The 24,602-nt window shown below is 45.3% G+C and overlaps 1 protein-coding gene across 3 annotated transcripts in view; it reads right to left on the bottom strand.

The window, feature by feature from the left end:
• Positions 1-2,132: 2,132 nt before the first annotated feature.
• Positions 2,133-24,602, bottom strand: part of ZDHHC3 (zinc finger DHHC-type containing 3) — a 49,353-nt gene continuing 26,883 nt past the window's right edge. For 2 of the 3 annotated variants that reach the window (XM_030551175.1, XM_030551174.1), the window contains 2 exons: positions 20,355-20,485; positions 2,133-3,069 (listed from right to left, as the gene is read on the bottom strand). In XM_030551175.1, the coding sequence (XP_030407035.1) occupies positions 2,830-3,069; positions 20,355-20,485 (371 nt within the window). In that variant the 3' untranslated portion in view covers positions 2,133-2,829. Of the gene's footprint in view, positions 3,070-15,490; positions 17,138-20,354; positions 20,486-24,602 lie in introns of those variants that run through there. The other variant, XM_030551176.1, reaches the window with a different exon arrangement.

The raw sequence follows: 24,602 nt of genomic DNA, 5'->3' as shown, positions 1-24,602 counted from the left end.
CATGTATTCTCATGTAAACATTTACTAACTGCAAATGTGTAACTATCTAAAGTATTCCATAGTGGTCACCTTTAAAAAGTCAACTTCTACCAAGAATTGACAGCTGAATATTTAAGATATTGACATTTAAGACAATATTACAGCATGTCAGATACACTCTTTAATGGAAGCTATTGTAACTAAGCAGGTTTCCTTCTTAAAAGCAATCCTGCTATTAACAGTAGAGTACAATTTCATGACACACTGATAAAGACTTGATCTGGCAGATTTACCGTGCTAACAAGATTGACATATTCATCTGTTGTATTTACCAATATACCAGATTCACCCAGTGATGAGCTGCCAAAATCTTAACAACCGGTTCCCGACCGAGTCTTTGGCAGAAGGTCCTTCATTCGCTCTGGATCTTCAGCAGCACTTCGACGGCGCATCCTTCAGTGCCACCGAAGACTCGGAGCGAGTGAATGACCCGCCGCCAAAGTGCCACTGAAGACTTGGAGCGCTGCCCAGCGAGTAAGCCCCAAGTGGTTTTTTACGTGTTTTTTTTTAAGTCATCCCTGCCGTGGCCCTGTCAAAACTGTTCAAATCGGGCCCCACACTTCCTAAAGCTGGCCCCGCACATTGGGGTTGCAAAATTGTATCAGGGGCCAGGTAGGGAAGGCTGTGCCTCCCAAAACAGCTGTCTGCCCCATGTCCTGCCCCCAACTGCCCCCCTCAGAACCTGCAATCCATCAACCCCACCCCTGCTCCTTGTCCCCTGACCATCGACTCCCAAGACACCCCCACCCTAACTACCCCCCCAGGTCCCCACCCCCTACCCAATTCACCCCGCTCCCTGTCCCCTGACTGCCCCAACCCCCTTCACACCCCTGCCCCCTGACAGCCGCCCCCGAAACTCACTGTTGAATAGTAGCTGACTGCATCTCCAAATATAATATGTATGTAGCCAAAAAGTCAGATTTAATAGTCTTTATTGGATTCTGATATTTATTGCAAAATTGAACTAAGTGCTTTGATGAAGCAGTTTTTACAAGCACTCGTATGAATTGAAGCTAGCAGTTACATTAATTTAATCTCTGTTCTGTAGATATGATGAAAAGCTTGGCAAGAATTTAGACAGTAGCCATGGCAAATGTAACAGAACACCATCGTGGGGTAGGGGATTATATAGCTACTGCCAGTGGCTGTAAACAAAAGAAATGATGTTTTAACAGGTAGCCAGTGAGAAACTATAGTATTCCATTATTGTACAAACAGGTCTTAAAGTCATTGCCTTTCTTCCTGATGTGTTAAAAGCAATTACATTGGTTAATAAAATTCAAAGACAAGTTTTGTTTTTCCTAGTCACAAAGTGTAAAGGACAAATCCTCTTTAGAATGCTGGGTGATATAGTCTTACTATTATCTCTCCAGCTATTTTTCTTTGTAAAACAAGTTACATATTTAACCGTGTCTGAAACAGAGAGACCCGATTAACATGAATAGATAATATAGACTTTAAAAACAGAACTATAGACTGGAGAAAATGAGGCAAAAATAGAAAGGAAATGTAGAGGAGAGGATTTTGCTAGGGAAACAGCTGCTATTATTTAGAACATACAGACAGGAAACTCACTGCCCCCCCCATCCCATCCCTCTCCTCCCCCCAGCCTCGTCACCCCCCAATTCCTCCCCCCCCCACGAGCCTCCTCATCCCCCGATTCCTCCCCCCCGCAGCCTAGGCACTCTGATTCCTCCCCTCCCCGTCTTACCTTGGGCTTCGCAGGCTGCCAGCTGCAGTCTGATTCCCCTCGCAGCAGCGACTGCTGCTGGGAGACAAGACACCTCGGCTCTGTGCAGCTGGAGCGTCCTTTGCCCCAGCGCTACTTTCCCCCCGGGGTGCCCCGCACCCCCCCGAGCCTCGTCACCCCCAATTCCTCTCCCCCCCGAGCCTCCTCACCCCCAGATTCCTCTCTTCCCCCATTCCGAGTCTCGTCTTACCTTACAATCAGCCTGCCTGAGCCCAGGGTAAGACGAGACTAGGAGGGGAGGAATGGGGGAAGGGAGGAATCCGGGGTGACGAGGCTCGGTGGGGAGAGGAATTGGGGGTGACGAGGTTCGGGGGGGCTGTGGGGCAAACCAGGGGAAGGTAGCGCTCGGGCAAAGGATGCTCTAGCTGCACAGAGCCGCGGCTTATGACTGTATGGTAACCCTAACAACCAGTTCTAAACCGGCTTCTAAATTTAGGAACCGGTGCGAACGGTCTCCAGCTCACCACTGGATTCACCTATTGTGTCTGCCACAGTCGCATACTTAGGGCCTGATTCAAAGCCCATAGAAGTCAGTGGAATGGCCCCCGTTTACTTGAATGGGCATTGGATCAGGCCCTCAAATGGAAGAATCTCAGGCAGTGGCTGGAGTTACACTGAGCTAAATTTATCCCCAGCACAATTCCAGTGATGTCAGTGGAGTTACACCAGGATGAATTTGCCCATCTGTTGCATCTGCCCTGAACTTTAAGACAGCTGAAACCTGAACTGAGTCAAAGGCAGCATCAGTGCCTGGTGAGCCAAAAAAGGACTCACTCCTTGAACAAACATTTGGGAACTGTGCAAAGCTGGACAGTTGGTCGTTGCTTAATAAAACCATTCCAATGGTGGAAATAGAGTCATATGTTACATCATTGGGTGGGCATTCAATAGAGATTTGCGTTGCTTCTACTAGGACTGCACCTGACTTCTGGACAAATATGTCCAGATGTTTTCTGCACCATGGCCCCTTAAAGCTAAATCTGGGCTGCAAACATTTCATTAAAACGGAGAGCTTGTTGACATTTTGGAGAGCGTTTTGCTTATTCATTTACCACTTGGACAGCAGCGACTTGTTCCAAGAATTGCTCAAGAGCCTCTTCAGTCACTATTTCAGGTAGAGGAACTGCTGCCACCCCAGAGGGTGGAGCCTTTTTGCAACTCAGGCCTGAAAAAGGATTGAACCAGCTCAGGGAGAAATCACCACCAAAAGCCAGTTTCATCCCTTCCCAGCTTCTGACTTTTTCCCAAGTAGGCGTCTGATTCTTAAGGCGCTCAATACCCTGTTGACAAAAAAAAAGAGATGTTTATAATTTATTACTGGCAGTTATGCAGCACCCATTACTATGGGGGGGGGTTGCATGCATATGCATACATAATATCTATATCCATAGTACTGATTGTGTTGCAATTTCCATTGAAGGCAGGGCAAAATGGTTTTTTAAAAATATATTTTACTGATTGAATTCAGTTTCCAAGTTTGGCACGCGCACACACAAATTTTCAGAGAAGAACAATTTTCTATGCAATTCTTGCAGTAAAAGATTCTTAATTTTTTGAGCACTCTCCCGTCGGCTTACTGAAACAAATAATAAATCTAGAGTAAGAACTTCGCCCATCCTTAATTAAAGATATTGGGTCTTTATTAAAGATCTTCTCGCAGAACTCTGCTAAAGTTAAATAGGAACAGAGTCTGACTAAGGCCTGGTCTACACTACAATTTTAGGTTGAATTTAGCAGTGTTACCTTGATTTAACCCTGCACCTGTCCACACGACGAAGCCATTTTTTTTTTTTACTTAAAGGGGTCTTAAAATCAATTTCTTTACTCCACCTCTGATGAGAGGATTAGTGCTGAAATCGGCCTTGCCTGGTCGAATTTGGGGTAGTGTGGATGCAATTCGATGGTATTGGTCTCCGGGAGCCACCCCAGAGTGCTCCATTGCAACCGCTCGGGACTGTGCTCTCAACTCAGCTGCACTCGCCAGGTAGACAGGAAAAGTCCCGCAAACTTTTGAATGTCATTTCCTGTTTGGCATAGGTGACCGTGCAGAGCTCATCAGCAGAGGTGACCATGGAGTCCCAGAATCGCAAAAGAGCTCCCGCATGGACTGAAAGGGAGGTAGAGGATCTGATTGCTGTATGGGGAGACGAATCTGTGCTAGTCGAACTCCGTTCCAGTAAACAAAATGCCAAAGCATTTGAAAAAATCTCCAAGGGTGTGAAGGACAGAGGCTATAACAGGGACTCGCAGCAGTGCCGCATGAAAATTAAGGAGCTCAGGCAAGCCTACCAAAAAAACAGAGAGGCAAACAGCCACTTCGAATCACAGCCCCAAACATGTCGCTTCTATGATGAGCTGCATGCCAGGCTAGGGGATGCAGCCACCAGTACCCCAACCCTGTGCTTTGACTATGTCAATGGAGTAGGATGCAGCATGGAAGCAGGTTTTGGGGATGAGGAGGAGGAGGAGGAGGTGAAAGCTCACAGCAAGGAAGCAGAGAAACCAGTTTCCTCAACAGTCAGGATCTGTTTCTCAGCCTGGACCTGGAACCAGTACCCCCCGAACGCACCCAAGGCGGGCTCCCGTACCCTGAAGGCAGAGAAAGGTCCTCTGGTGAGTGTATCTTTGTAAATATTATACATGGTTTAAAAGCAAGCTCATTTAATGATTAATTTGCCCTGGCATTCACGGCCAGTACAGCTACTGGAAAAGTCTGGGGATGGAGCGGAAATCCTCCAGAGACATCTCCATAAAGCTCTCCTGGATGTACTCCCAACGCCTTTGCAAAAGGTTTCTGGGGAGGACAGCCTTATTCCATCCTCCATGGTAGGACAATTTACCACACTAGACCACGAGCATGTAGTCGGGAATCATCGCAGAACAAAGCATTGCAATGTATAGTCCCAGTGTTTGCTGGCATTCAAACAACATCTGTTCATCGCTCTGTGTTATCCTCAGGAGAGTGATATCATTCATGGTCACTTGGTTGAAATAGGGTGCTTTTATTAAAGGGACATTCAGAGGTGCCTGTTCCTGCTGGGCCGTTTGCCTGTGGCTAAACAGAAATGTTCCCTGCTGTTAGCCACGCGGTGGCGGGAGGGGTGAAGCCATCAAAATGCGACCTTGTAACGAAAGTACGTGCTATGTAATGTTAACAGCAAGGTTTACCATGAAAGAGTGCACCCATTGTTCTATAAAATGTGTCTTTTTAAATACCACTCTCCCTTTTTTCCTCCACCAGTTGCATATGTTTCTCCTTCCCAGAGGCTAGCAAAGAATAGAAGGCAAAAAAACCACACTCAGGATGAAATGTTCTCTGAGCTCATGCTGTCCTCCCAAACTAACAGGGCACAGCAGAATGCGTCGAGGCAGACAATGTCAGAGTGCAGGAAAGCACAATATGAACGTGAGGAGAGGTGGCAGGCTGAAGATGATAGGTGGTGTCAGGTTGCTGACAGAAGGCAGGAGTCAATGCTCAGGCTGCTGGAGCATCAAACTCATATGCTCCAGCCCCTGTGTAACCAACCGCCCTCCTCCCCAAGTTCCATAGCCTTCTCACCCAGATGCCCAAGAACACAGTGCGGGGGTCTCAGGCCCCCCAACCACTCCACCCCAGAGGATTGCCCAAGCAACAGAAGGCTGGCATTCAATAAGTTTTAAAGTTTTTAACTTTTAAAGTGCAGTGTGGCCTTGTCCTTCCCTCCTTACCCACCCTCCAGGGCTACCGTGGCAGTTATCCCCCTAGTTGTGTGATGAATTAATAAAGAATGCATGAACGTGAAGCAACAATGACTTTATTGCCTCTGCAAGTGGTGATTGAAGTGGGGAGGGGTGGGTGGTTAGCTTACAGGGAAGTAGAGTGAACCAAGGGGGAGAGGGGTTCATTAAGGAGAAACAAACAGAACTTTCACACTGTAGCCTGGCCAGTCATGAAACTGGTTTTCAAAACTTCTCTGATGTGCACAGCACCTTCCTGTACTCTTCTAACCGCCCTGATGTCTGGCTGCGTGTAATCAGCAACCAGGCAATTTGCCTCAACCTCCCATCCACCATAAATGTCTCTCCCTTACTCTCACAGATATTGTGGAGTGCACAGCAAGCAGTAATAATGGGAATATTGGTTTCGCTGAGGTCTATCTGAGTCAGTAAACTGCTCCAGCATGCTTTTAAACATCCAAAGGCACATTCTACCACCATTCTGCACTTGCTCATCCTATAGTTCAACAGCTCCTGACTACTGTCCAGGCTGCCTGTGTATGGTTTCATGAGCCATGGCATTAAGGGGTATGCTGGGTCCCCAAGTATAACTATAGGCATTTCAACATACTCAACGGTTATTTTCTGGTCTGGGAAGAAAGTCCCTTCCTGCAGCTTTTGAAACAGACCGGAGTTCTTGAAGGTGCGAGCATCATGTACCTTTCCCAGCCATCCCATGTTGATGTTGGTGGAAAGTCCCTTGTGATCCACCAGTGCTTGCATCACCATTGAAATATACCCCTTTCGTTTTATGTACTCGCTGGCTTGGTGCTCCGGTACCAAGATAGGGATATGGATTCCATCTATCGCCCCACATAGTTAGGGAATCTCATTGTAGCAAAGCCATCCACTATGGCCTATACATTTCTCAGAGTCACTACCCTTGATATCAGCAGCTCTTTGATTGCATTGGTTACTTGGATCACAGCAGCCCCCACAGTAGATTTGCCCACTCCAAATTGATGCCCAACCGACCAGTAGCTGTCTGGTGCTGCAAGCTTCCACAGGGCTATTGCCACTCGCTTCTCAACTGTGAGGACTGCTTTCATCTTGGTATTCTGGTGCTTCAGGGCAGGGGAAACCAAGTCACAAAGTTCCATGAAAGCGCCCTTATGCATGTGAGTTTCTCAGTCACTGTGAATTGTCCCAGACCTGTAACACTATGCAGTCTCACCAGTCTGTGCTTGTTTCCCGAGCCCAGAATCGGCGTTCCACGGCATGAGCCTGCCATTAACACCATGATGTGTGCATTGCCGGGGCCCATACTTTGTGAGAAGTCTATGTCTATGTGTATGTCCTCATCATATTTCACTTTTGCAGGTTCTGGTTCTGCATATACTGCAGGATAATGCGCATGGTGTTTACAGTGCTCATAATTGCCATGGTGATCTGAGTGGGCGCCATGATCCCAGTGCTATGGCGTCTGGGCTGAAAAAAGGCACAAAACGATTATCTGACATTGCTCTGACTGAGGGAAAGGCGACTGATGACATGGCTTACAGGGAATTAAAATCAACAAAGGAGGTGGCTTTGCATCAAGAAGAAACACAAACAACTGTTACACAGAATGGCCCCCTCAAGGATTGAACTCAAAACCCTGGGTTTAGCAGGCATGGAGGGAGGGAGGAGCAAATGAATACAAAATAAATCTGGTCTATTTCTTGTTTTGAGCCACTCCATCTATCTTATACATCTTAGTCTAGCAGCAGATAGTGCAGTATGACTGCTAGTCATCGTCATCTCCTAGGTGCTTGCAAGAAGATGGGAATGACCTGGCTGAGTCACTCTCATGTCCGCCCAGGAGCCCCTGACCAACCTCACCGAGGTCGGCTAAAAGAGAACGTAGGAGTACAATGTCCTCTTACTTTATTTTGATCTTATGTCCCTGCTCAATTACAGAACATGCTCCATTTAAAATTGTGCAATGCTTTGCTATAATGTCGTTTAGCTGCCTTTGTCCACAGCTGGCAGCCCCCATCAGCTCCCCTACACACACACCCTAGTGCCTCCCTCCTGCTGGCAGAGCCCACAGATCAGCGCCTTCCGCCGCCTCCCCCTGCCTCCTGCCCATGGCAGTCAGCTGGCTTGCGGCGTTCAGGAAAGAGGGGGGAGGAGTAAGAACTCAGCATGCACAATCCTCCTCCCTCCCAACTGCCACAAACCAGCTGATTGCTGCTGACAGGAGGGAGGGGAAAGGTGTGCCGCATCCTCGCTCCTCCTGCCCCCTGAACGTTGCAAGCCAGCTGATTGCCATGGGCAAGAGGGATGGGGGAGGAGCGAGGATGTGGCACACCTCCCCCCTCCCTCCGGCAATCAGCTGGCTTGCAATATGCGGGAGGGAGGGGGAGGCTGCATGCCAAGTCCTCGCTCCTCCCTCCTGCACATTGCAAGCCAGTTGATTGCCATGGGCAGGAGGCAGGAGTGAGGATGCAGCATGCGGAGTAAGGGGTGGGGAAGAAGAGGTGGGTTACGGGTGGAGGCTTGGGGGAAAAGGTGGCATGAGCAGGCCGAGGGTTGAGCCCTCTGCCCCTGGTGCTTCAGAGTAGGGGGAGCTGCCGCTGCTGCACAATGTACTTCTCCTAGCCTACAGCACCTCCTTGCCTGCCTCATTGTCTCCAGTGCCATTGGGCTGTGCCTGGGGGGGGGGGGTGAGGCGGGGGCACCTCCCAATTATAGTACTGTAGTGTATGGCAAAAAAAAAATCCCTGGAACCTAACACCCCCCCCCCCAATTTAAATTCATTCTTATGGGGAAAACTGGATTTGCTTAATATCGTTTCAGGTAAAAGTCAGATTTTTTTAGGAACATAACTATAATGTTAAGTGAGGAGTTACTGTATAGATTTTCAGATAGTGGCAGTTGTAGTTTCAAAATAGAGATTTGGTATAGGCAGGCAGGAGAGAAAGAGCACCATGCAATTCTGTGCATTAAACTAGAACCTTTTGCAGAGTTCATTTAGAGAAGTTTTCCATTAGTTGACACAAGTCCATGAGCCAGAATTTTAAAAAAGACTTTTGACAGTGCCCATGGCCTAAACAGCTTGCACAAGGGATGAGGAAATGTATGGCTTTGACAACATATTATACATTCTAACAGGAAGCCCTTGCAAATGTAGGCACCATTACTATTATTGGTGCTTGGTGAGTATGGTGCTCAGCTTCTGTTCTTCTGTCAAGCAGTACTGGAGACAGGCAATATTCACCCAGAAAAGCAATGCCTTTCTAGCCCAATTTAAAACTATTGTTCATGGCCCTGTGAGAAACTAAGCAAGTCTACTTCAGAGTCCTGCAATTGCATTATTGGGGTGGCGAGCTTGAAGCACTTTTCAGTTTAAAAGCACAGAAACAGGTTTAGGTTCTCTGCAGTTTGCTAACAAACCCAAAAGCTATCTGCACAGTTAGAACCAAACCATTCCTATCCTCACTGCTGTTTATAGCATTTATTTTTAAGAACTAGTGCAAGTGTGTGTAACAGGAAGGGAAGAGATGGGAAACTAAGTTCTTTTTCTGCTGCTTAAACTGATTCCCAAACAGCAGAGCCTATAGGCCTGATTCGCATTGTGTTAATTCCTTTTAAACAGTTTCTAATTTTAGATCCCATGCATTATCTAGTAATTTAGGCTGTCATACAGTACACAAGGTCAACATGGGGTTGTGCTAATTAGAGTGCAGTTAATCAGATAATCATATTGTGCAGTGCACAGCAATCCATTTAACATGTGCATTCAAGACATGGAGATCACGATTAAAACTCTGTGTCCTGGTCTAATATGGTGTCACCTGTGCTGCTGTCAGGATGTCTAAAGCAGTGGTTCCCAAACTTGTTCCACCGCTTGTGCAGAGAAAGCCCGGCGGGCCGTGCCGCTTCCAGCAACTTCCGTTGGCCTGGAGCAGCGAACCGCGGCCACTGGGAGCCACGATTGGCCGAACTTGTGGACTTGGCAGGTAAACAAACTGGCCCGGCCCACCAGGGACTTTTCCTGCACAAGTGGTGGAACAAGTTTGGGAACCATTGGTCTAAAGAGGAAAAATGCCTAAGCTGCATTAAAAGACTCTAGAAAGAAGAGAAATAGTGATACAAAACTAGGAAAAGACAGCACCTTGCACAAAACTTAGTAATATTCCAAATTAATTGATTCATGAGTACTCATGTAAAGTTAGTTCTCAAATGAAAACTCAGGAAATGCTGCTTACGATTTGAATGCATGAGAAAGGCAGGAGAATTTCAAAAATAAAGTCAAGTAACATATCACTTCTGGGAATTAAAAAAAAAGGACTGACTTTGAAACAACTTGGTACGTCTGCCTCTCACACATTCAGATACTGAGCTGCATCTCCTATGGGGTAAACTGCATTAAACTGTACCTCCTGCTGGGAAGTATCAGTAAAATGAGGGCATGTCTACACTACGGGATTATTCCGATTTTACATACCCGGTTTTGTAAAACAGATTGTATAAAGTCATGTGCACGCAGCCACACTAAGCACATTAATTCAGCGGTGTGCATCCATAGTCCGAGGCTAGCATCGATTTCTGGAGCGTTGCACTGTGGGTAGCTATTCCGTAGCTATCCCATAGTTCCCGCAGTCTCCTCCGCCTCTTGGAATTCTGGGTTGAGATCTCAGTGCCTGATGGGGCAAAAAACATTGTCGCGGGTGGTTCTGGGTACAGCCTCACTCCTCCCTCCGTGAAAGCAGCGGACAACCATTTCATGCCTTTTTTCCTGGGTGAACTGTGTCAACGCCATAGCACAGCAAGCATGTACCCTGCTCAGATCAAGACCGCAATTATGGACATTGTAAATACCTTTCACATTCTCGTGCAGTCTATGCTGAACCAGGACCTGCAAAGCCAGGCAAGGAGGCAGTGGCTACGGCAGAGCAGTGACGAGAGTGATGAGAACATGGACACAGAATTCTCTCAAACCGCGCTTTGGAGATCCTGCTGGTAATGGGGCAGGTTCTAGTCATTGAACGCCAATTTTGGACCCGGGAAACAAGCACAGACTGGTGGGACCGCACAGTTTTGCAGGTTTGGGATGATTCCCAGCGGCTGCGAAACTTTCGCATGCGTAAGGGCACTTTCATGGAACTTTGTGACTTGCTTTCCCCTGCCCTGAAATGCCAGAATACCAAGATGAGAACAGCCCTCACAGTGGAGAAGTGAGTGGCAATAGCCCTCTGGAAGCTTGCAACGCCAGACAGCTACCGGTCAGTCGGGAATCAATTTGGAGTGGGAAAATCTGCTGTGGGGGCTGCTGTGATGCAAGTAGCCAAAGCAATCATTAAGCTGCTGCTACGAAAGGTAGTGACTCTGGGAAACGTGCAGGTCATAGAGGATGGCTTTGCTGCAATGGGATTCCCTAACTGTGGGAGGGCGATAGATGGAACCCATATCCTTATCTTGGCACCGGAGCACCAGGGCACCCAGTATGTAAACCGCAAGGGGTACTTTTCAGTGGTGCTGCAAGCACTGGTGGATCACAAGGGATGTTTCACCAACATCCACATGGGATGGCCAGGAAGGGTTCATGACGCTCGCGTCTTCAGGAACACTACTCTGTTTAAACGGCTGCAGCAAGGGAATTACTTCCCAGACCAGAAAATAACAGTTGGGGATGTTGAAATGCCTGTAGTTATCCTGGGTGACCCAGCCTACCCCTTGATGCCATGGCTCATGAAGCCATACACAGGCAGCCTGGACAGTAGTCAGGAGCTGTTCAACTACAGGCTGAGCAAGTGCAGAATGGTGGTAGAATGTGCATTTGGTCGTTTAAAGGCGCACTGGCACACATTACTGACTCGCTCAGACCTCAGCCAAACCAACATCCCCATTGTTATTGCTGCTTGCTCTATGGTCCACAGTCTCTGTGAGAATAAGGGGGAGACCTTATGGCGGGGTGGGAGGCTGAGGCAAATCACCTTGCCGCTGATTACGCACAGCCAGACACCAGGGCGATTAGAAGAGCACACCACAAAGCGGTACGCATCAGAGAAGCTTTGAAAACAAGTTTCATCACAGGCCAGGGTATGGTGTGACTGTTGTGTTTGTTTCCCCTTGATGAACCCCCTCCATGGATTGACTCATTCCCTGTAAGTAACCCACCCTCCCCCTTCAATTACAGCTTGCTTAAGGAAATAAAGTCACTATCATTTAAAAATCATGTATTCTTTATTAAAAAGTCATTATAAAAAGAGGGAGAGAACTGACAAGGTATCCCCGGTGTGGTTTGGGAGGAGGATAGGAGGGAAGGAAAAGGCCACTAAAAATATTTCAAAGTAATGACAGCCTTTTGGTTGGGCTGTCCACGGGGGTGGAGTGGGCGGGTGCACGAAGCCTTCCCCCCACGCGTTCTTACACGTCCGGGTGAGGAAGATATGGAACATGGTGAGTGGTGAGGGTGGTTACACAGGGGCTGCAACGGCACTGTGACCCTGCTGCTGTTCCTGAAGCTCCATCAGACGTCAGAGGATGTCAGTTTGATCACGCAGCAGCCCCAGCATTGCATCCCACCACCGCTGATCTTCCTGCCGCCACCTCTCATCTCGAGCGTCCCTCCTGTCCTCACGTTCACTGGCATCTTTCCTGTAATTTGATACCACGTCCTTCCACTCATTCAGATGAGCTCTTCCATTGCGGGTTACTTCCATGATTTCTGAGAACATTTCGTCTCGTGTCTTTTTCTTCCTCCGCCTTATCTGAGATAGCCTTCAGGATGGAGTAGGGAGGCTTGAAAAATTTGCAGCTGCATGAGGGAGGTAAAAAAGGGAGAGAAGTATTTAAAAAGATACGTTTTACAGAACAATGGCTATACTCTTTCATGGTGAACAACACTATTCTCCTTACATAGCACATGTGATTTCACTACAAGGTCGCATTTTGCATCTTGAGTGCCTGCGGCCCTGGTGTTAGAGATCTCATAGACACAGGTCCGGGCAGCAGAATTCAGCTTGCATGCATCCATGGTAAGCCATTGTCTTTCGGCTTCTGCAGCCTTCATATACACAGTGCCCTCCTTTCCCAAATATCAAGCAAAGCCCATTCAGTGCTGCTTCTTTCCTGTTAACATGCAGCAGCAGAAACCACGCCCCCATCCAATTCTCTGGGATGATCGCTTTACCCCTCCCCCCACCGTGTGGCTGGTATCATGGAAGATCACTGCTAATCACCCCCCTGCCCCCTCCACCACGTGGCTGGTAGCAGGGAATATCCCTACTAGCCAAATGCAAAACAGCTCAGCGCCATTACCCACCCTCCCCTCCCCCTGCTTGGCTACCTGCAAGGAGGTATTTCTTTTAAGCAACAGGCAAACAGCCCAGTAGGAATGGCCATCTCTGTCCCCTTAATTAAATTCCTGAATTTCAACCAGGTTACCATGAATGATATCACTCTCCTGAGGATAACACAGCAAGATAAAGAACGGATGTTTCTTGAATGCCAGCAATCACCAGGACCATACGCAGCTAGGCTTTGTCATGCAATGATACCAGATTACTTGCTACATGCATGGTGTGGTCAAGTGTCCTACCATGGTGGATGGAATAAGGCTGCCTTGCCCAGAAACCTTCTGCAAAGGCTTTTGGAGTACCTCCAGGAGAGCTTCATGGAGCGATAGCTCAGTGGTTTGAGCATTGGCCTACTAAACCCAGGGTTGTGAGTTCAATCCTTGAGGGGGTCATTTGGAGATTGGTCCTGCTTTGAGCAGGAGGTTGGACTTAAATGATCTCTTGAGGGGTCCCTTCCAACCCTAATGAACTATGACTATGTCCCTGGAGGATTTCCACTCCATCCCCAGACATATTAACAAACTTTTCCAATAACTGAACTGGCCGCGAATGCATCCCAAGTCCTCAGGGCAAATCAATCATTAAAAAACGCTTGCTTTTAAACCACGTTTTATATTTACAAAGGTACACTCACCAGAGGTCGCTTCCATGGCTTCATTGTCTGGGCTACTGGCTTGGGAGGGCTGGGAGTGTAATTCCGTCCGGGTGAGAAAAAGCTCCTGGCTGTTGGGGAGAACGGAGTGCTGTGTGCTCTCTGCAAGCTCGTCCTCCTCTTCCTCCTCCTCATCTTCCCCGTCCGCAGAATCCTCAGCCATAGCTGAGATTACCACCCCCACCTCGGAATCCACGGACAGGGGTTGGGTAGTGGTAGCGAACCCCCCTAGAATTGCATGCAGCTAAGCGTAGAAGCGGCATGTTTTCGGCCCTGCCCCGGACCTTCCGTTTGCTTCTTTGGTTATCTGGTAGGCTTGTCTGAGTTCAACTTTCACTCTGCATTGCACTGAGTCCCTGGTGTGGCCTCTCTCCATCACAGCCTTGGAAATTTTTTTCAAATGTTTTTTCATTTTGTCTTTTGGAACGGAGTTCTGTTAGCACAGAATCCTTTCCCATATAGCAATCAAATCCAGTACCTCCCATGCAGTCCATGCTGGAGCTCTTCTTTGATTCTCAGGAGACTGCATTGTTGCCTGTGCTGATGAGCTATGCGTGATCACCTGTGCTGGTGAGCGCTCCAAGCTGGGCAAACAGGAAATGAAATTCAAAAGTTTGCGGGGCTTTTCCTGTTTACCTGGCCAGTGCATCCGAGTTCAGATTGCTGTCCAGAGCGGTCATAGTGGTGCACTGTGGGATACCGCCCGGAGGCCAATACCGTCGATTTGCGGCCACACTAACCCTAATCCGATATGGTAATATCGATTTCAGCGCTACTCCTCTCGTCGGGGAGGAGTACAGAAACCAGTTTAAAGAGCCCTTTATATTGATATAAAGGGCCTCGTTGTGTGGATGGGTGCAGTGTTAAATCGGTTTAACTCTGCTAAAATCGGTATAAACGCGTAGTGTAGACCAGGCCTGACAGACCACTGGTCACTGTCAGATATACACAGTTCTGGAAATAGAGAAAACCACGGGTATTTCTCAAAGCTGTTTTGAAATTTCACTTAAAAGAAAAGTGCACTATATTAGAAAAAATATACGATGTAATATTTAAATTATTATATGTAATTACAACAGTTATCCTCAAAATAACCATTATCTGACAACATTTGGATTTGGGAGAAAAAAAGTTTACCAAATTTAAGACCAATAAAATGTTTTGGCATTTTAGCTACTCATGTAAACAACCCTGTGGCATGTAAATATAATTTCTATAATGCATGAGAAAAGCAGAAATGAATTCAAACTGGAACTTGCTTCTCAGAGAAATGTTAAAAGATAAACTAATATAGCAAAAATAAGTTTTTTAATTTTCAGTTTTAATAATCTGGATTAACATAGTTGATTGTTTTTAAAATGTTACAGTGCCAGAGTCTCAGCAGGTGTAAATCAGCATAGCTCCATGCTCCCACTGGCAAAGCCAATTTCTACCAGCTGAGGATCTGGCCCATAATTTTTAACCAGACAGCATCGCTAATTAAATCCCCCATCATACCACAAATTAGAATTAAAGTAAACATATTCTGGGGTTTTCAAACACACATATGACAATGGCTTTCTCAGTAGAGATTAATCATAAAGAAAAATAAAAAAAGTCTTTCTGCTCCTGCAACTGTCCTTTACAAGAACTGTGTGCATGCTAAAGGCATCTTTCTTCCACCAATGTCTTCTATTGAAGCATACAATGAGATCATATAATCCTGTGTGCATTCCTATAGCAACTAACTGAGATGATATGAACACACTACTGTAGATTTACTCCTCAGCAAGCAAGAGGAAAATATAGGGACTGATTAACCTCTGGATGCAGTCAATGATAGCAATTTAACCACCTACAAGTAGTTAAATAGCTAACAGTGCATTACTGATTAACTAATTTTTAAACTTTAAAACTGAGCACCAAAGTTACTTAACCTTCATGCTTCTCCCAGCTTGGCTGCAGATGAAAATTTAAAGAGGCACTACAAACTGTGCATACATTTAGAGTAAGAAAGGAGCAGAAACAGTTTTTGGAAAAGTTTTATTGCATTTGTTTTCCATATGGAAGCATTGACAGAATTGAAAAGATGCAGTATTCACATTACTTTCAAAGTGAGACAGATCCACTAGCCTTTTCCTCCCTGTATTTCCCTCCCCCTTCCCCATGGCTTTGATTCAGCCTCATAGGTCATTTTCCAAAATAAAAGTGTTTTCAAAAAAATGAAAAGATTACACTGGAATCCATGGCTACAGCTTATTTACACTTTTCCTTTGTTTATGATTGATTGATGGGTCCCACTGGTACTATGCAAACTGCCCCTTTTCAAAATGATTCAAAGTATAATAAAATTCCTGCCCAGATACAAAAACATTAGTTTCTGTCACATAAGATTTAGTTTTACGAGAATTTGTTTTTGACAGAATGCCCTCTGTCCCTCCCTCTGTCCACCATTTACTGCACATAGTTTACTATCCACACAATCATGACAGTAGGCATGCATACTCCTTAACACTGACATTTCCCAATTGAAAATATTTATATGTATAAACATAAGAAGAGATTTACAAAGTTATAAAGATGGGTAGTCCTAAGAACAGAAAATTAATTCATCAGGTAGACCTACATAAACCATCAGTGCTAAGCTTTTATGGCAAGTTGTCATGTTCTACATGTTCACTTCAACAGCTTATTTATCAAAGACAGACATACACAAACAAGATGATCCTAAGAGTTTTAAAATGAAATTTCTTTTTTCCTCTAAGTGTAAGGCATTTAATTGAGAAAGTCTTCCATCAAAGCTGCCATATTTTCCCTAGAGCGGCAACATTTCCTGCTTACAAGGGAGGGAGTAGTCAAGAACATGCCAGAAAGATGGAATCAATTCTGTCTCTGGAAATAAAAAAGGTTGTATTGGCAACATTTGTTTTAAATACTTTAACTGCATGTGACCACATTATTAATTGGCTCTCGCACAGCATCACATCCTCGTCTTCCACCTTTCAATGTTCAGTAAGCAAAGTGTCTATTTCTCAGCTAATGTCCTCTTTTATGAAAGAAACTCACTGCCCAGTCAGCTGTACACACCATTAGTAGGTCCAAAGATGTCTGTGTAGGAAGATGACACTGTTGGCACTTACACAGATACCCTCACAGTCTAGAGACAGCATTACAGTCTACTCGATTAGCAGAGACAGGCACAACAGAGAAAGAGGGTCTCTTTCACATTAATTATGCCATACAGAAAGCAGATAGAAACAAAGGCCAATAAAGTTAACAAGTTTAAAAAAAAAAAAAAAACAGAAAAAAAGAAGACACTTCAGCCACCAGAGACATAGTATTTCTAAAATTGCAGAATACAGGGCTTTTTTTTTTTTTTCTCTGCAACAAACAGCCTTTAATAGACATAAAAAGAGTTTCTGTTTTGCGTTTTGTTTTAAACATTCATATAAAAATTATATAACAGTAGTGCTGAAATGTGGTTTTATTTTAGTGGAAATTCTGGTCAAGAATTCTTCAGACCACATACTGGTATGGGTCTGCCTTTCCTTGGTCTGGAGTAGCAAATGGGCTAAGCCATGCTATAGAGAACGGATGGCCAAATACTGCTTTCATGTTCATCCATTTTGTTTTTTTAGCCCATCTTCTCTCTTCCTTTTTCAATTGTTCTATTCCCTGAAAACAGAAATATCACACTTTCAGTCAAGCACTTAATTGCTGTGGCTCTGCTTTCAGGAAAAGGATCTCTCAATTACCCCTAATCACAGGGATGGAGTAAGAAAATACCAATTTACCTATAGACAGCCTTTCCTTTAAAAAAAGGATAGGAAATATTCCTTGGAAAACAAAATTATTGCAGTTTTTTAAATCACATTTCAAAATATGCTCAAACCTTTAAAAAAAAATACCCTGCAATTGTCACATACGTCAATTTAAAAACAGAAATACAATATGTACTTTTTTTGGATGAAAGCATTACATATGCCTAAGCTGGATAAGGGAAAGTTTTATATGAACCCATTTATATGTTTGCAGACAAAAAAAAAAACCAAGATAATCCCTATAACGCTCCCAGAGTCACCATGCAAGTTCAGGAAATGGCCTATGTTCAGCATGGCTGAACGTACCCAGTGCCTCTTAAAACTGCTGCCAAAACATGCATGGGCAGGCAGCAGGGCGAAAGAGTTAAATAAGTATACTGAATGGAGAGAAAAAATGGATATTGGTTTAGTAAAGATTAGAAGGAGAGCAAAAATAGGCTTTCAAGCAATCAGTTGAAACAGTCCTTAATCAATCAGGTAAAAAAATCCTTATAATATTTGCAATCCATAAAATAAATTAGGTCTTAAACATACAGCTCCTGTTGCTATAAATACATTGTTTGGTTTTGATTTCAGTAGAGAATGATAATCCTCTACTGGCTATCTGTAATGGGCAGACTGTTTCAGTCTTTAATTTAGGACGTTTTCACAAAATCATCTTCTTTCTGTCCATGGTCAATACATGCATCCTCTGCATTGTAACTCAGTGCACCGCAGAACAAGTGTGTGTCTTGAACCCCAAGTCCTGGAAGTTATGTGCAAGCAGGAGTGGGGGCAGCTCCAAAGAGAGAATAAGCACTTTGCACTGCTCATTTGTGATAACACCAGGAGCAAAATTTCAGGCTCTGTCAGAAACTGATCTAGTCCTTTTCTAGCAGAGAAGAATCACCACTGGGGGTATATATGAGAGGGTGGGGGTGAGGAGAGGAGATTCTCAGAGCTCGAGTCTGCATTGGAGGAAACCTACTCCATCCCAACAAGATGCAAGATGAAAGAAGCAAAAAAGACCATATTTAATAGTACTTCATTTCTAAGTGTTCGTCAACATAAGACTCACATGCTAGATAGACGCAGCCTTGATGCTAACAAATTGACAATGATGTGTAACATGGAAGGAAGTTGTAAAAGAAAAAAAGCCCGCCCCCTACCTTTAAAAACTCAGGACCCTATATTCAGGAACCTATATCCATATGTGCAAAAACGATATAGGTGACTATTTCTAAAGATGCCCAGCATGTATGAAAATCTGCGCACTTCTTTAAGTGCCTAGCTTTAGGGACCCAAGTTTGAAAATTTTTGCCTATATTTGTTGAAAATTCAGTAATGACTTCACAGACACCACCATTAATTTATATAAGCTGATAAATTTTAATCTTGGTAGGAGCTAGTTGTTCAGCAATATACTCTCCTGGGACGCTACTCAGCAGAAAATATCTGCAACTTTCCCTGGAACAAAGTAGACCTGAATGCAAGTGTCATGAAGCTAGCTGAGAAATGAAGAGCTGAGAGAAGCAGACTGCTCTCGCATGGTCCTGAATGCCAGATTCTAACTTTGTTTAAACTCTCCTTAGACTTGCCCATTAAACACAGGGGTTCCCATACTGTTGGCTGTGGCCCACTGACAGCCCCGGGGGGTCTGCCATGGGTGGAGTTTAGGAGGGCATTGCCTTGCAAACTGTATACGTTGGTGGAGTGGTGGAAGAGCCCAGTGCCACTGACGGATGGCAGAGGGCGAAGCAGAGCCACCAGGCGATGGGCAGAGGGTGAGCAGAAGGAGCCAGCTCTGAGAAGCCACCGGCTCCCCAGGCGGCTGGATGGTTCTGTCACTGTCGGGCCCCTTGAAGAATCAGGTCTTCACCCTCCCCTCTGCCCCCGGAACTGGGGCTTGGCAGTGCTGCTCTGTTCCCACTTGGACAATGCTGTGATCGGGACCATCAGGTAATGGCTGGGCCCAGCCTGAGCTTTTGCCTCTGCCCAACACAGGCAGCCCCTGTGCCCTTCCCTTGTTCCCGGGCACCGGGTGCCTGTGAGGCACGCCAAGGTGTTGCATGGGTGATGGGGCAGGGCTGCCAGGTGATGAGCTCAAGGCACTCAGCAGGCTGCTGAGGCGGAGGGCATCAGCAGGAGCTGGCAGTGGCCCCTTCACCCTCTTGCTGGCCCTGGTCCCTGCTGAGGCGAGGGACCCCGCGGTGCCCCTCTCTGACAGACACGTGTTAACAGAGGGCTGCAGTGCCCATTGCAGCTGCCCAGGTGGGCCCCAGGGAAAAAAGTTGGGAAATCCCTGTACTAAGACACTCAGCTGTGGCCCTTTTAAGGTCGTCACTTCCCCCAACCAATTAGGGAAGAGCTTGGACTTCTGTTAAGCTATGACAGATACCCTGAGCATGACTGGTGAAGTTTGATACCATTCTCAAGGGTAAAAGTACTATTACAAGTCAGGGACTTCACCTTTGAAGAAGAGGGCAGGATTCAGTACTGAACAAGGGACTCCAGTCTCTCTGTGTAAGTGCCACATTGTTGCCATAGCATCCTAGATAGCTTTCATGGCTGTGGAGCACAGCAAGGGTGATGGATTTCTGTGTAGCTGCAGAGAGCTCCTGATTAAGTAAATTATAGAACAGTCTAAACTGGAAATTTATTGAACAAAATTCTTTTTTCCACCTCACTGGTCTCATCTTTGCTTTTCAGCACTTGAAGCTGTAAATAGTAACATTAGGTACTACACACTGGAATCTTTAATGATTCCTTAGCAGCAAACACTCCACAGGGAGTCTGTTGTCTAAGATTCTCCATTCCACTGGGATGAAACTCAATGCAGAGTAATCCCAGTCACTTGTGCTTGTTAAGATAAAAATATCCCTCACTGTTGCTGTAGTTGCAGCATCCCTACACTACAAAACTTCTTATGCTAGCCATCCAGGAGTGACCTCAGCCACTGTGCAGGCTTAGTTTGTTTTAGATCAGCCTCAAAGGATCCAACGCATGCTAGAGCAGTGAAGCAGAACCACATGCCATTTCACAGATCTTACAACTGTGAGCAACAGGGAAACGCAAGACCACGGAGAACTCACCGTTTCATCAGTGCAGATGGAGTGTACCTGGGTCCCAAACATTACAGATGTGAAGATAAGAAACAAGAGAGCCTCAAAACACAAGAGGATAAGAAGGATCACTGTAGTTGGTGGAGAGAAGGAGCTGCATTCTGTGAAAACATGACAAAACAATGAATACTAAAAAATAAGAGACTAAGGAACAAAGCCCACACGTAAAACTACAAACAGGTGTTACTAAGCAGTATATTCTGCCACTGCTATTACGTATCAGATTATCTCAAGTTCTCAACCGTTCGTCAAACAAAATTTTTCTATCAAAATAAGAAACTGACATGACCGCCATAATTACAGGCCTACAATAATTAGTACTGTTAATCTGAAGAAAAAGCAACTTGTGCTGTGATATGTATGGCATGCAAGCCCCCCTCCAGTTCTCTTACCTGGACGCTACCACTTGCGCATGCTATGTCTGGAATTTTTACTAATTTTCTCTATGATGAAGTCCATTAGGAAGGGGCACCTCAAGTTAATGGTAAGGACACAGAGGAAACCAGAGAAGATTACTTCTGTAGCACCAATCGTCCATTATGAAAAGCATAGCATGTTCCTTTCATAACTGACTTTTGAAGACTGAGAAGGGTTATATATTCTTGGTTCTCTCAAACCCATCCCTTTTTTCCCCCATGAGGTTTATCTATACTGCAATGTCCCTGCAAGGTTAAGCAGGGTTTAAAAGGGTAGCTGTGAAAGTCTTATGACTGGAATATTGGTATAGAGGAATATAGCTTGTTCAGGAAGAACCAGCAAGAGAAACAGGGAGGTGGTGTTGTATTATATATCAAGACTATATAAACCTGTTCTGAGGTTCACAAGGAGGTGAGCAGCAGAAAGTCTCTGGGTAAAGATAAAAGGGGTAAAAAAGTAGGAGTGATGTCACAGTAGGGGGTCTACTACAGACTTCCAAATCAGGAAGACAAATATCAACGAGGCATTTCCTGAACAAACAGAAATATCAAAAACACAGGAGCTTGTAGTAATGGGGGACTTCAACTACCCAGACACCTGTTGGAAAACTAATACAACAAAACACAAAATGTCCTATAAAGTTCTGGAGTGTACTGGGGACAACTTTCTGTTTCAGATAGTGGAGGAAGTAACCGAGGGGGAGGGGGAGACGGAAGAGAAGGGGGCATTTTAGATTGATTCTGACTAACAGGAATTGGTAACAAATCTGAAGGTGGAAGGCAATTTGGGTGAAAGTGATCATGAAATGATATTTTTATGATTCTAAGGAAAGGAAGGAGTCAGAAGAACAAAAAAAGGAAATGGACTTCAAAATGGACTTCAAAAATGCAGACTTTAACAAACTCAGAGAAGTGGCATATAAGGTCCCATTAGGAAAAAAAATCTAAGGGGAAAAAGTAGTTCAGGAGAGCTGGCAGTTTCTCAAGGAGACATTATTAAAGGTGCAAGTGCAAACTACCCTGATCCAAAGGAAAGACAGGAAGACTAGTAAGAGGCCAATATGGCTTCATCAGGAGTTCTTTAATGACCTGGAAATCAAAAAGGAATCCTACAAAAAGAGGAAAGATGAACCAGTTGCTAAGGAGGAGAAGAACAAAAGAACAGCACAAGAATGTAGAGAGAAAATCAGAAAGTCTAGGGCACAAAATGAGTTACACCTAGCACAGGACGTAAAAGGCAAAGAAGAAGAGGTTCTTTAAATACATTAGGAGCAAAACTAAAAATAAAGGAAAGTGTAGGTCCTCTATTTAGCAGGGAAGGAGAGCTAATAACTGATGAGACCAAGAAGGCAGTGGCATTTAATGTCTATTTTGCTTCAGTCTCTACTACAAAGGGTAACGATGAGCAGATACTGAACACAAGTAAGACTAACAACAACGAGAAGACAAGTGAGCTGAGTAGGGAAAGAAAAAGTTAAAGAAGATTTAGATAAGTTGGTTGTATTCAAGTCAGCAGGGCCTGGTGAAATTAATCCTAGCATACTTAAGGAACTAGCTGAAGCAATCTTGGGACTATTGGAATTATCTTTGAGAACTCATGGGGGGTTGGGTGAGGTCCCAGGCAACTGCAAAGGGCAAACATAGCACCTATCTTTAAAAAAGGAACAATGAGGACCAGGGGGGAATTATAGCCTAGTCAACCTAACTTCAATACCTGGAAAGATACTGATACAAATTATTAAACAATCAATTTGTGAACACCTGGAAGATAACAGGGTTATAAGGAATAGTCAGCACGGATTTGTCAAGAACAAGTCATGCCAAACTAACCTAATTTCCTTCTTTGACAGGGTTACTAGCCTAATGGATGAGGGGGAGTTGCAGATATGATATCTTGATTTTAGTAAAACTTTGACATAGTCCCACATGACATTCTCATAGGCAAACTAGGGAAATGCAGTCTAGAGTAAACTACTATAAAGGTGGGTGAGCGCACTGTACTCAAAGAATGATATCAAAGCACTGATAACTAAACTGGGAAGACATATCTAGTGGTGTCACGCAGAGTCAGTCCTGGATCTGGTATTATTCAGTATTTTGATAACGGAGAAATGTACGCTTAGAACATTTGCAAAAGATACCACGCTGGGAGTGGTTGCAAGTACTTTGTAGGACTGGATTAGAATTCAAAACAACCTTCACAAACTGGAGAATTGCTCTGAATTGAACAAGATGAAATATAATAAAGAGAAGTGCAAAGTACTTAAAGAGGAAAAATCAAATGCTCAATTACAAAATGAGGAATAACTGGTAGGTGGTAGCACTGCTGAAAAGGCTCCGAGTGTGACAGTAGATCACAAACTGAATGAGTCAATAATGTGACACAGTTGCAAAAAAGACTAATAGCATTGTCCTGCTCTACTTGGCACTGGTGAGCCCCTCAGCTGGAGTAGTGCATCCAATCAGGGCCGGTGCATGGATGTTTCGTGCCCTAGGCGAAACTTCCACCTTGCGCCCTCCCCCATGGCAGTTCTCCCCCTCCACTCTGAGGCGCTCCCCCCCCGTGGCAGCTTCCCCCCTTTGCCCTGAGGTGCTCCCCTTGCAGCAGCTCTCTACTCCCCACCCTCTGCCCTGAGGCACCCCCCAGCCCCAGCTCACCCCTGCTCCACGCACAAGCATGAGCACCCCGAGCACGCTGTGGCTGCTTCACTTCTCCCGCTTACCAGGCTTGCGGCGCCTAAGCTGATTGGCGCCGCAAGCCTGGGAGGTGGGAGAAGTGAAGTGGCCACGGTGTGCTTGGGCAGGAGGCGGGGCAGGGGTGAACTGCGGCAGGGAGTTTCCCTGCGTGCCATCCCCCCTCCCCTTACTTGCTGTAGGCGGCCCTCCCCGCACTCCCCTGCCCCAGCTGCCTCCGCCTAAATGCCAGCAGCGACCAGGGCTGCCCAAGATCCGGCCGCCGCGGTCGCTGCCGAAGAAAATGGCACCCCCCAAATCCTAGTCACCTAAATGGTTGCACTGGCCCTGCATCCAATTCTGGGCATTACAGTGTAGGAAAGATATTGATAAACTGGAGAGAATCAAGAGAAAAGCAACAAAATTGGTAAAAGGTTTAGAAAACCTGATCTATGAGGAAAGATTTAAAATCCTGGGCATATTTAGTCTTGAGAAAAGACGACAAAGAGGGGACCAGATAATCTTCAAATATGCTAGGGCCACTATAAAGAGGAATATGATCAATTGTTCTCCATGTCCACTGAAGTGGAACAAGAAGAAACGGGCTTAATAGTCAGCCAAGGAGATTTAGATTAGATATTAGGGAAAACCTTCTAATTATAAGTGTAATTAAGCTTTGGAACAGGTTGGACAAACACCTGTCAGGGATGGTCTAGATTTATTTGGTCCTGCCTCAGTGCAGGGGGCTGGACCTGACGACCTCTTGAGGTCTCATCCAGCCCTGCATTTCTGTGAGTCTAGGAAAGTGAGGGGGAAATTAAAAAAAAAAGGAAAATGATACAACAAAATTTAATTACTAGCTTATGAATTAATTCTAATATATTCTCAAAGTTCTGTGAAATCCAATAATGAGAACTGCTTAAAAACAGTTCTCTACCCACAAGTAAGCCACTTGCAGATATTGCCCTGACCAAGGATTCTAAATTTTACCAGACACCTAATACCCAGAGGCCAATATAAAAGATGAAGACCACATCAATAGGGCCCAGGGGCAGCAGTAACAACAGATACCTAACAGGACAGGTGGAATTTTAAAACTCCAGGAATGGTCACAAAAATAAAAAGTAGC

The sequence above is a fragment of the Gopherus evgoodei genome, chromosome 2 (assembly GCF_007399415.2).
Source record: "Gopherus evgoodei ecotype Sinaloan lineage chromosome 2, rGopEvg1_v1.p, whole genome shotgun sequence".
NCBI lineage: Eukaryota > Metazoa > Chordata > Testudines > Testudinidae > Gopherus > Gopherus evgoodei.
The sequence above is the reverse complement of the archived record's forward strand: the minus strand, read 5'-3'. Positions and strand labels throughout refer to the sequence as shown.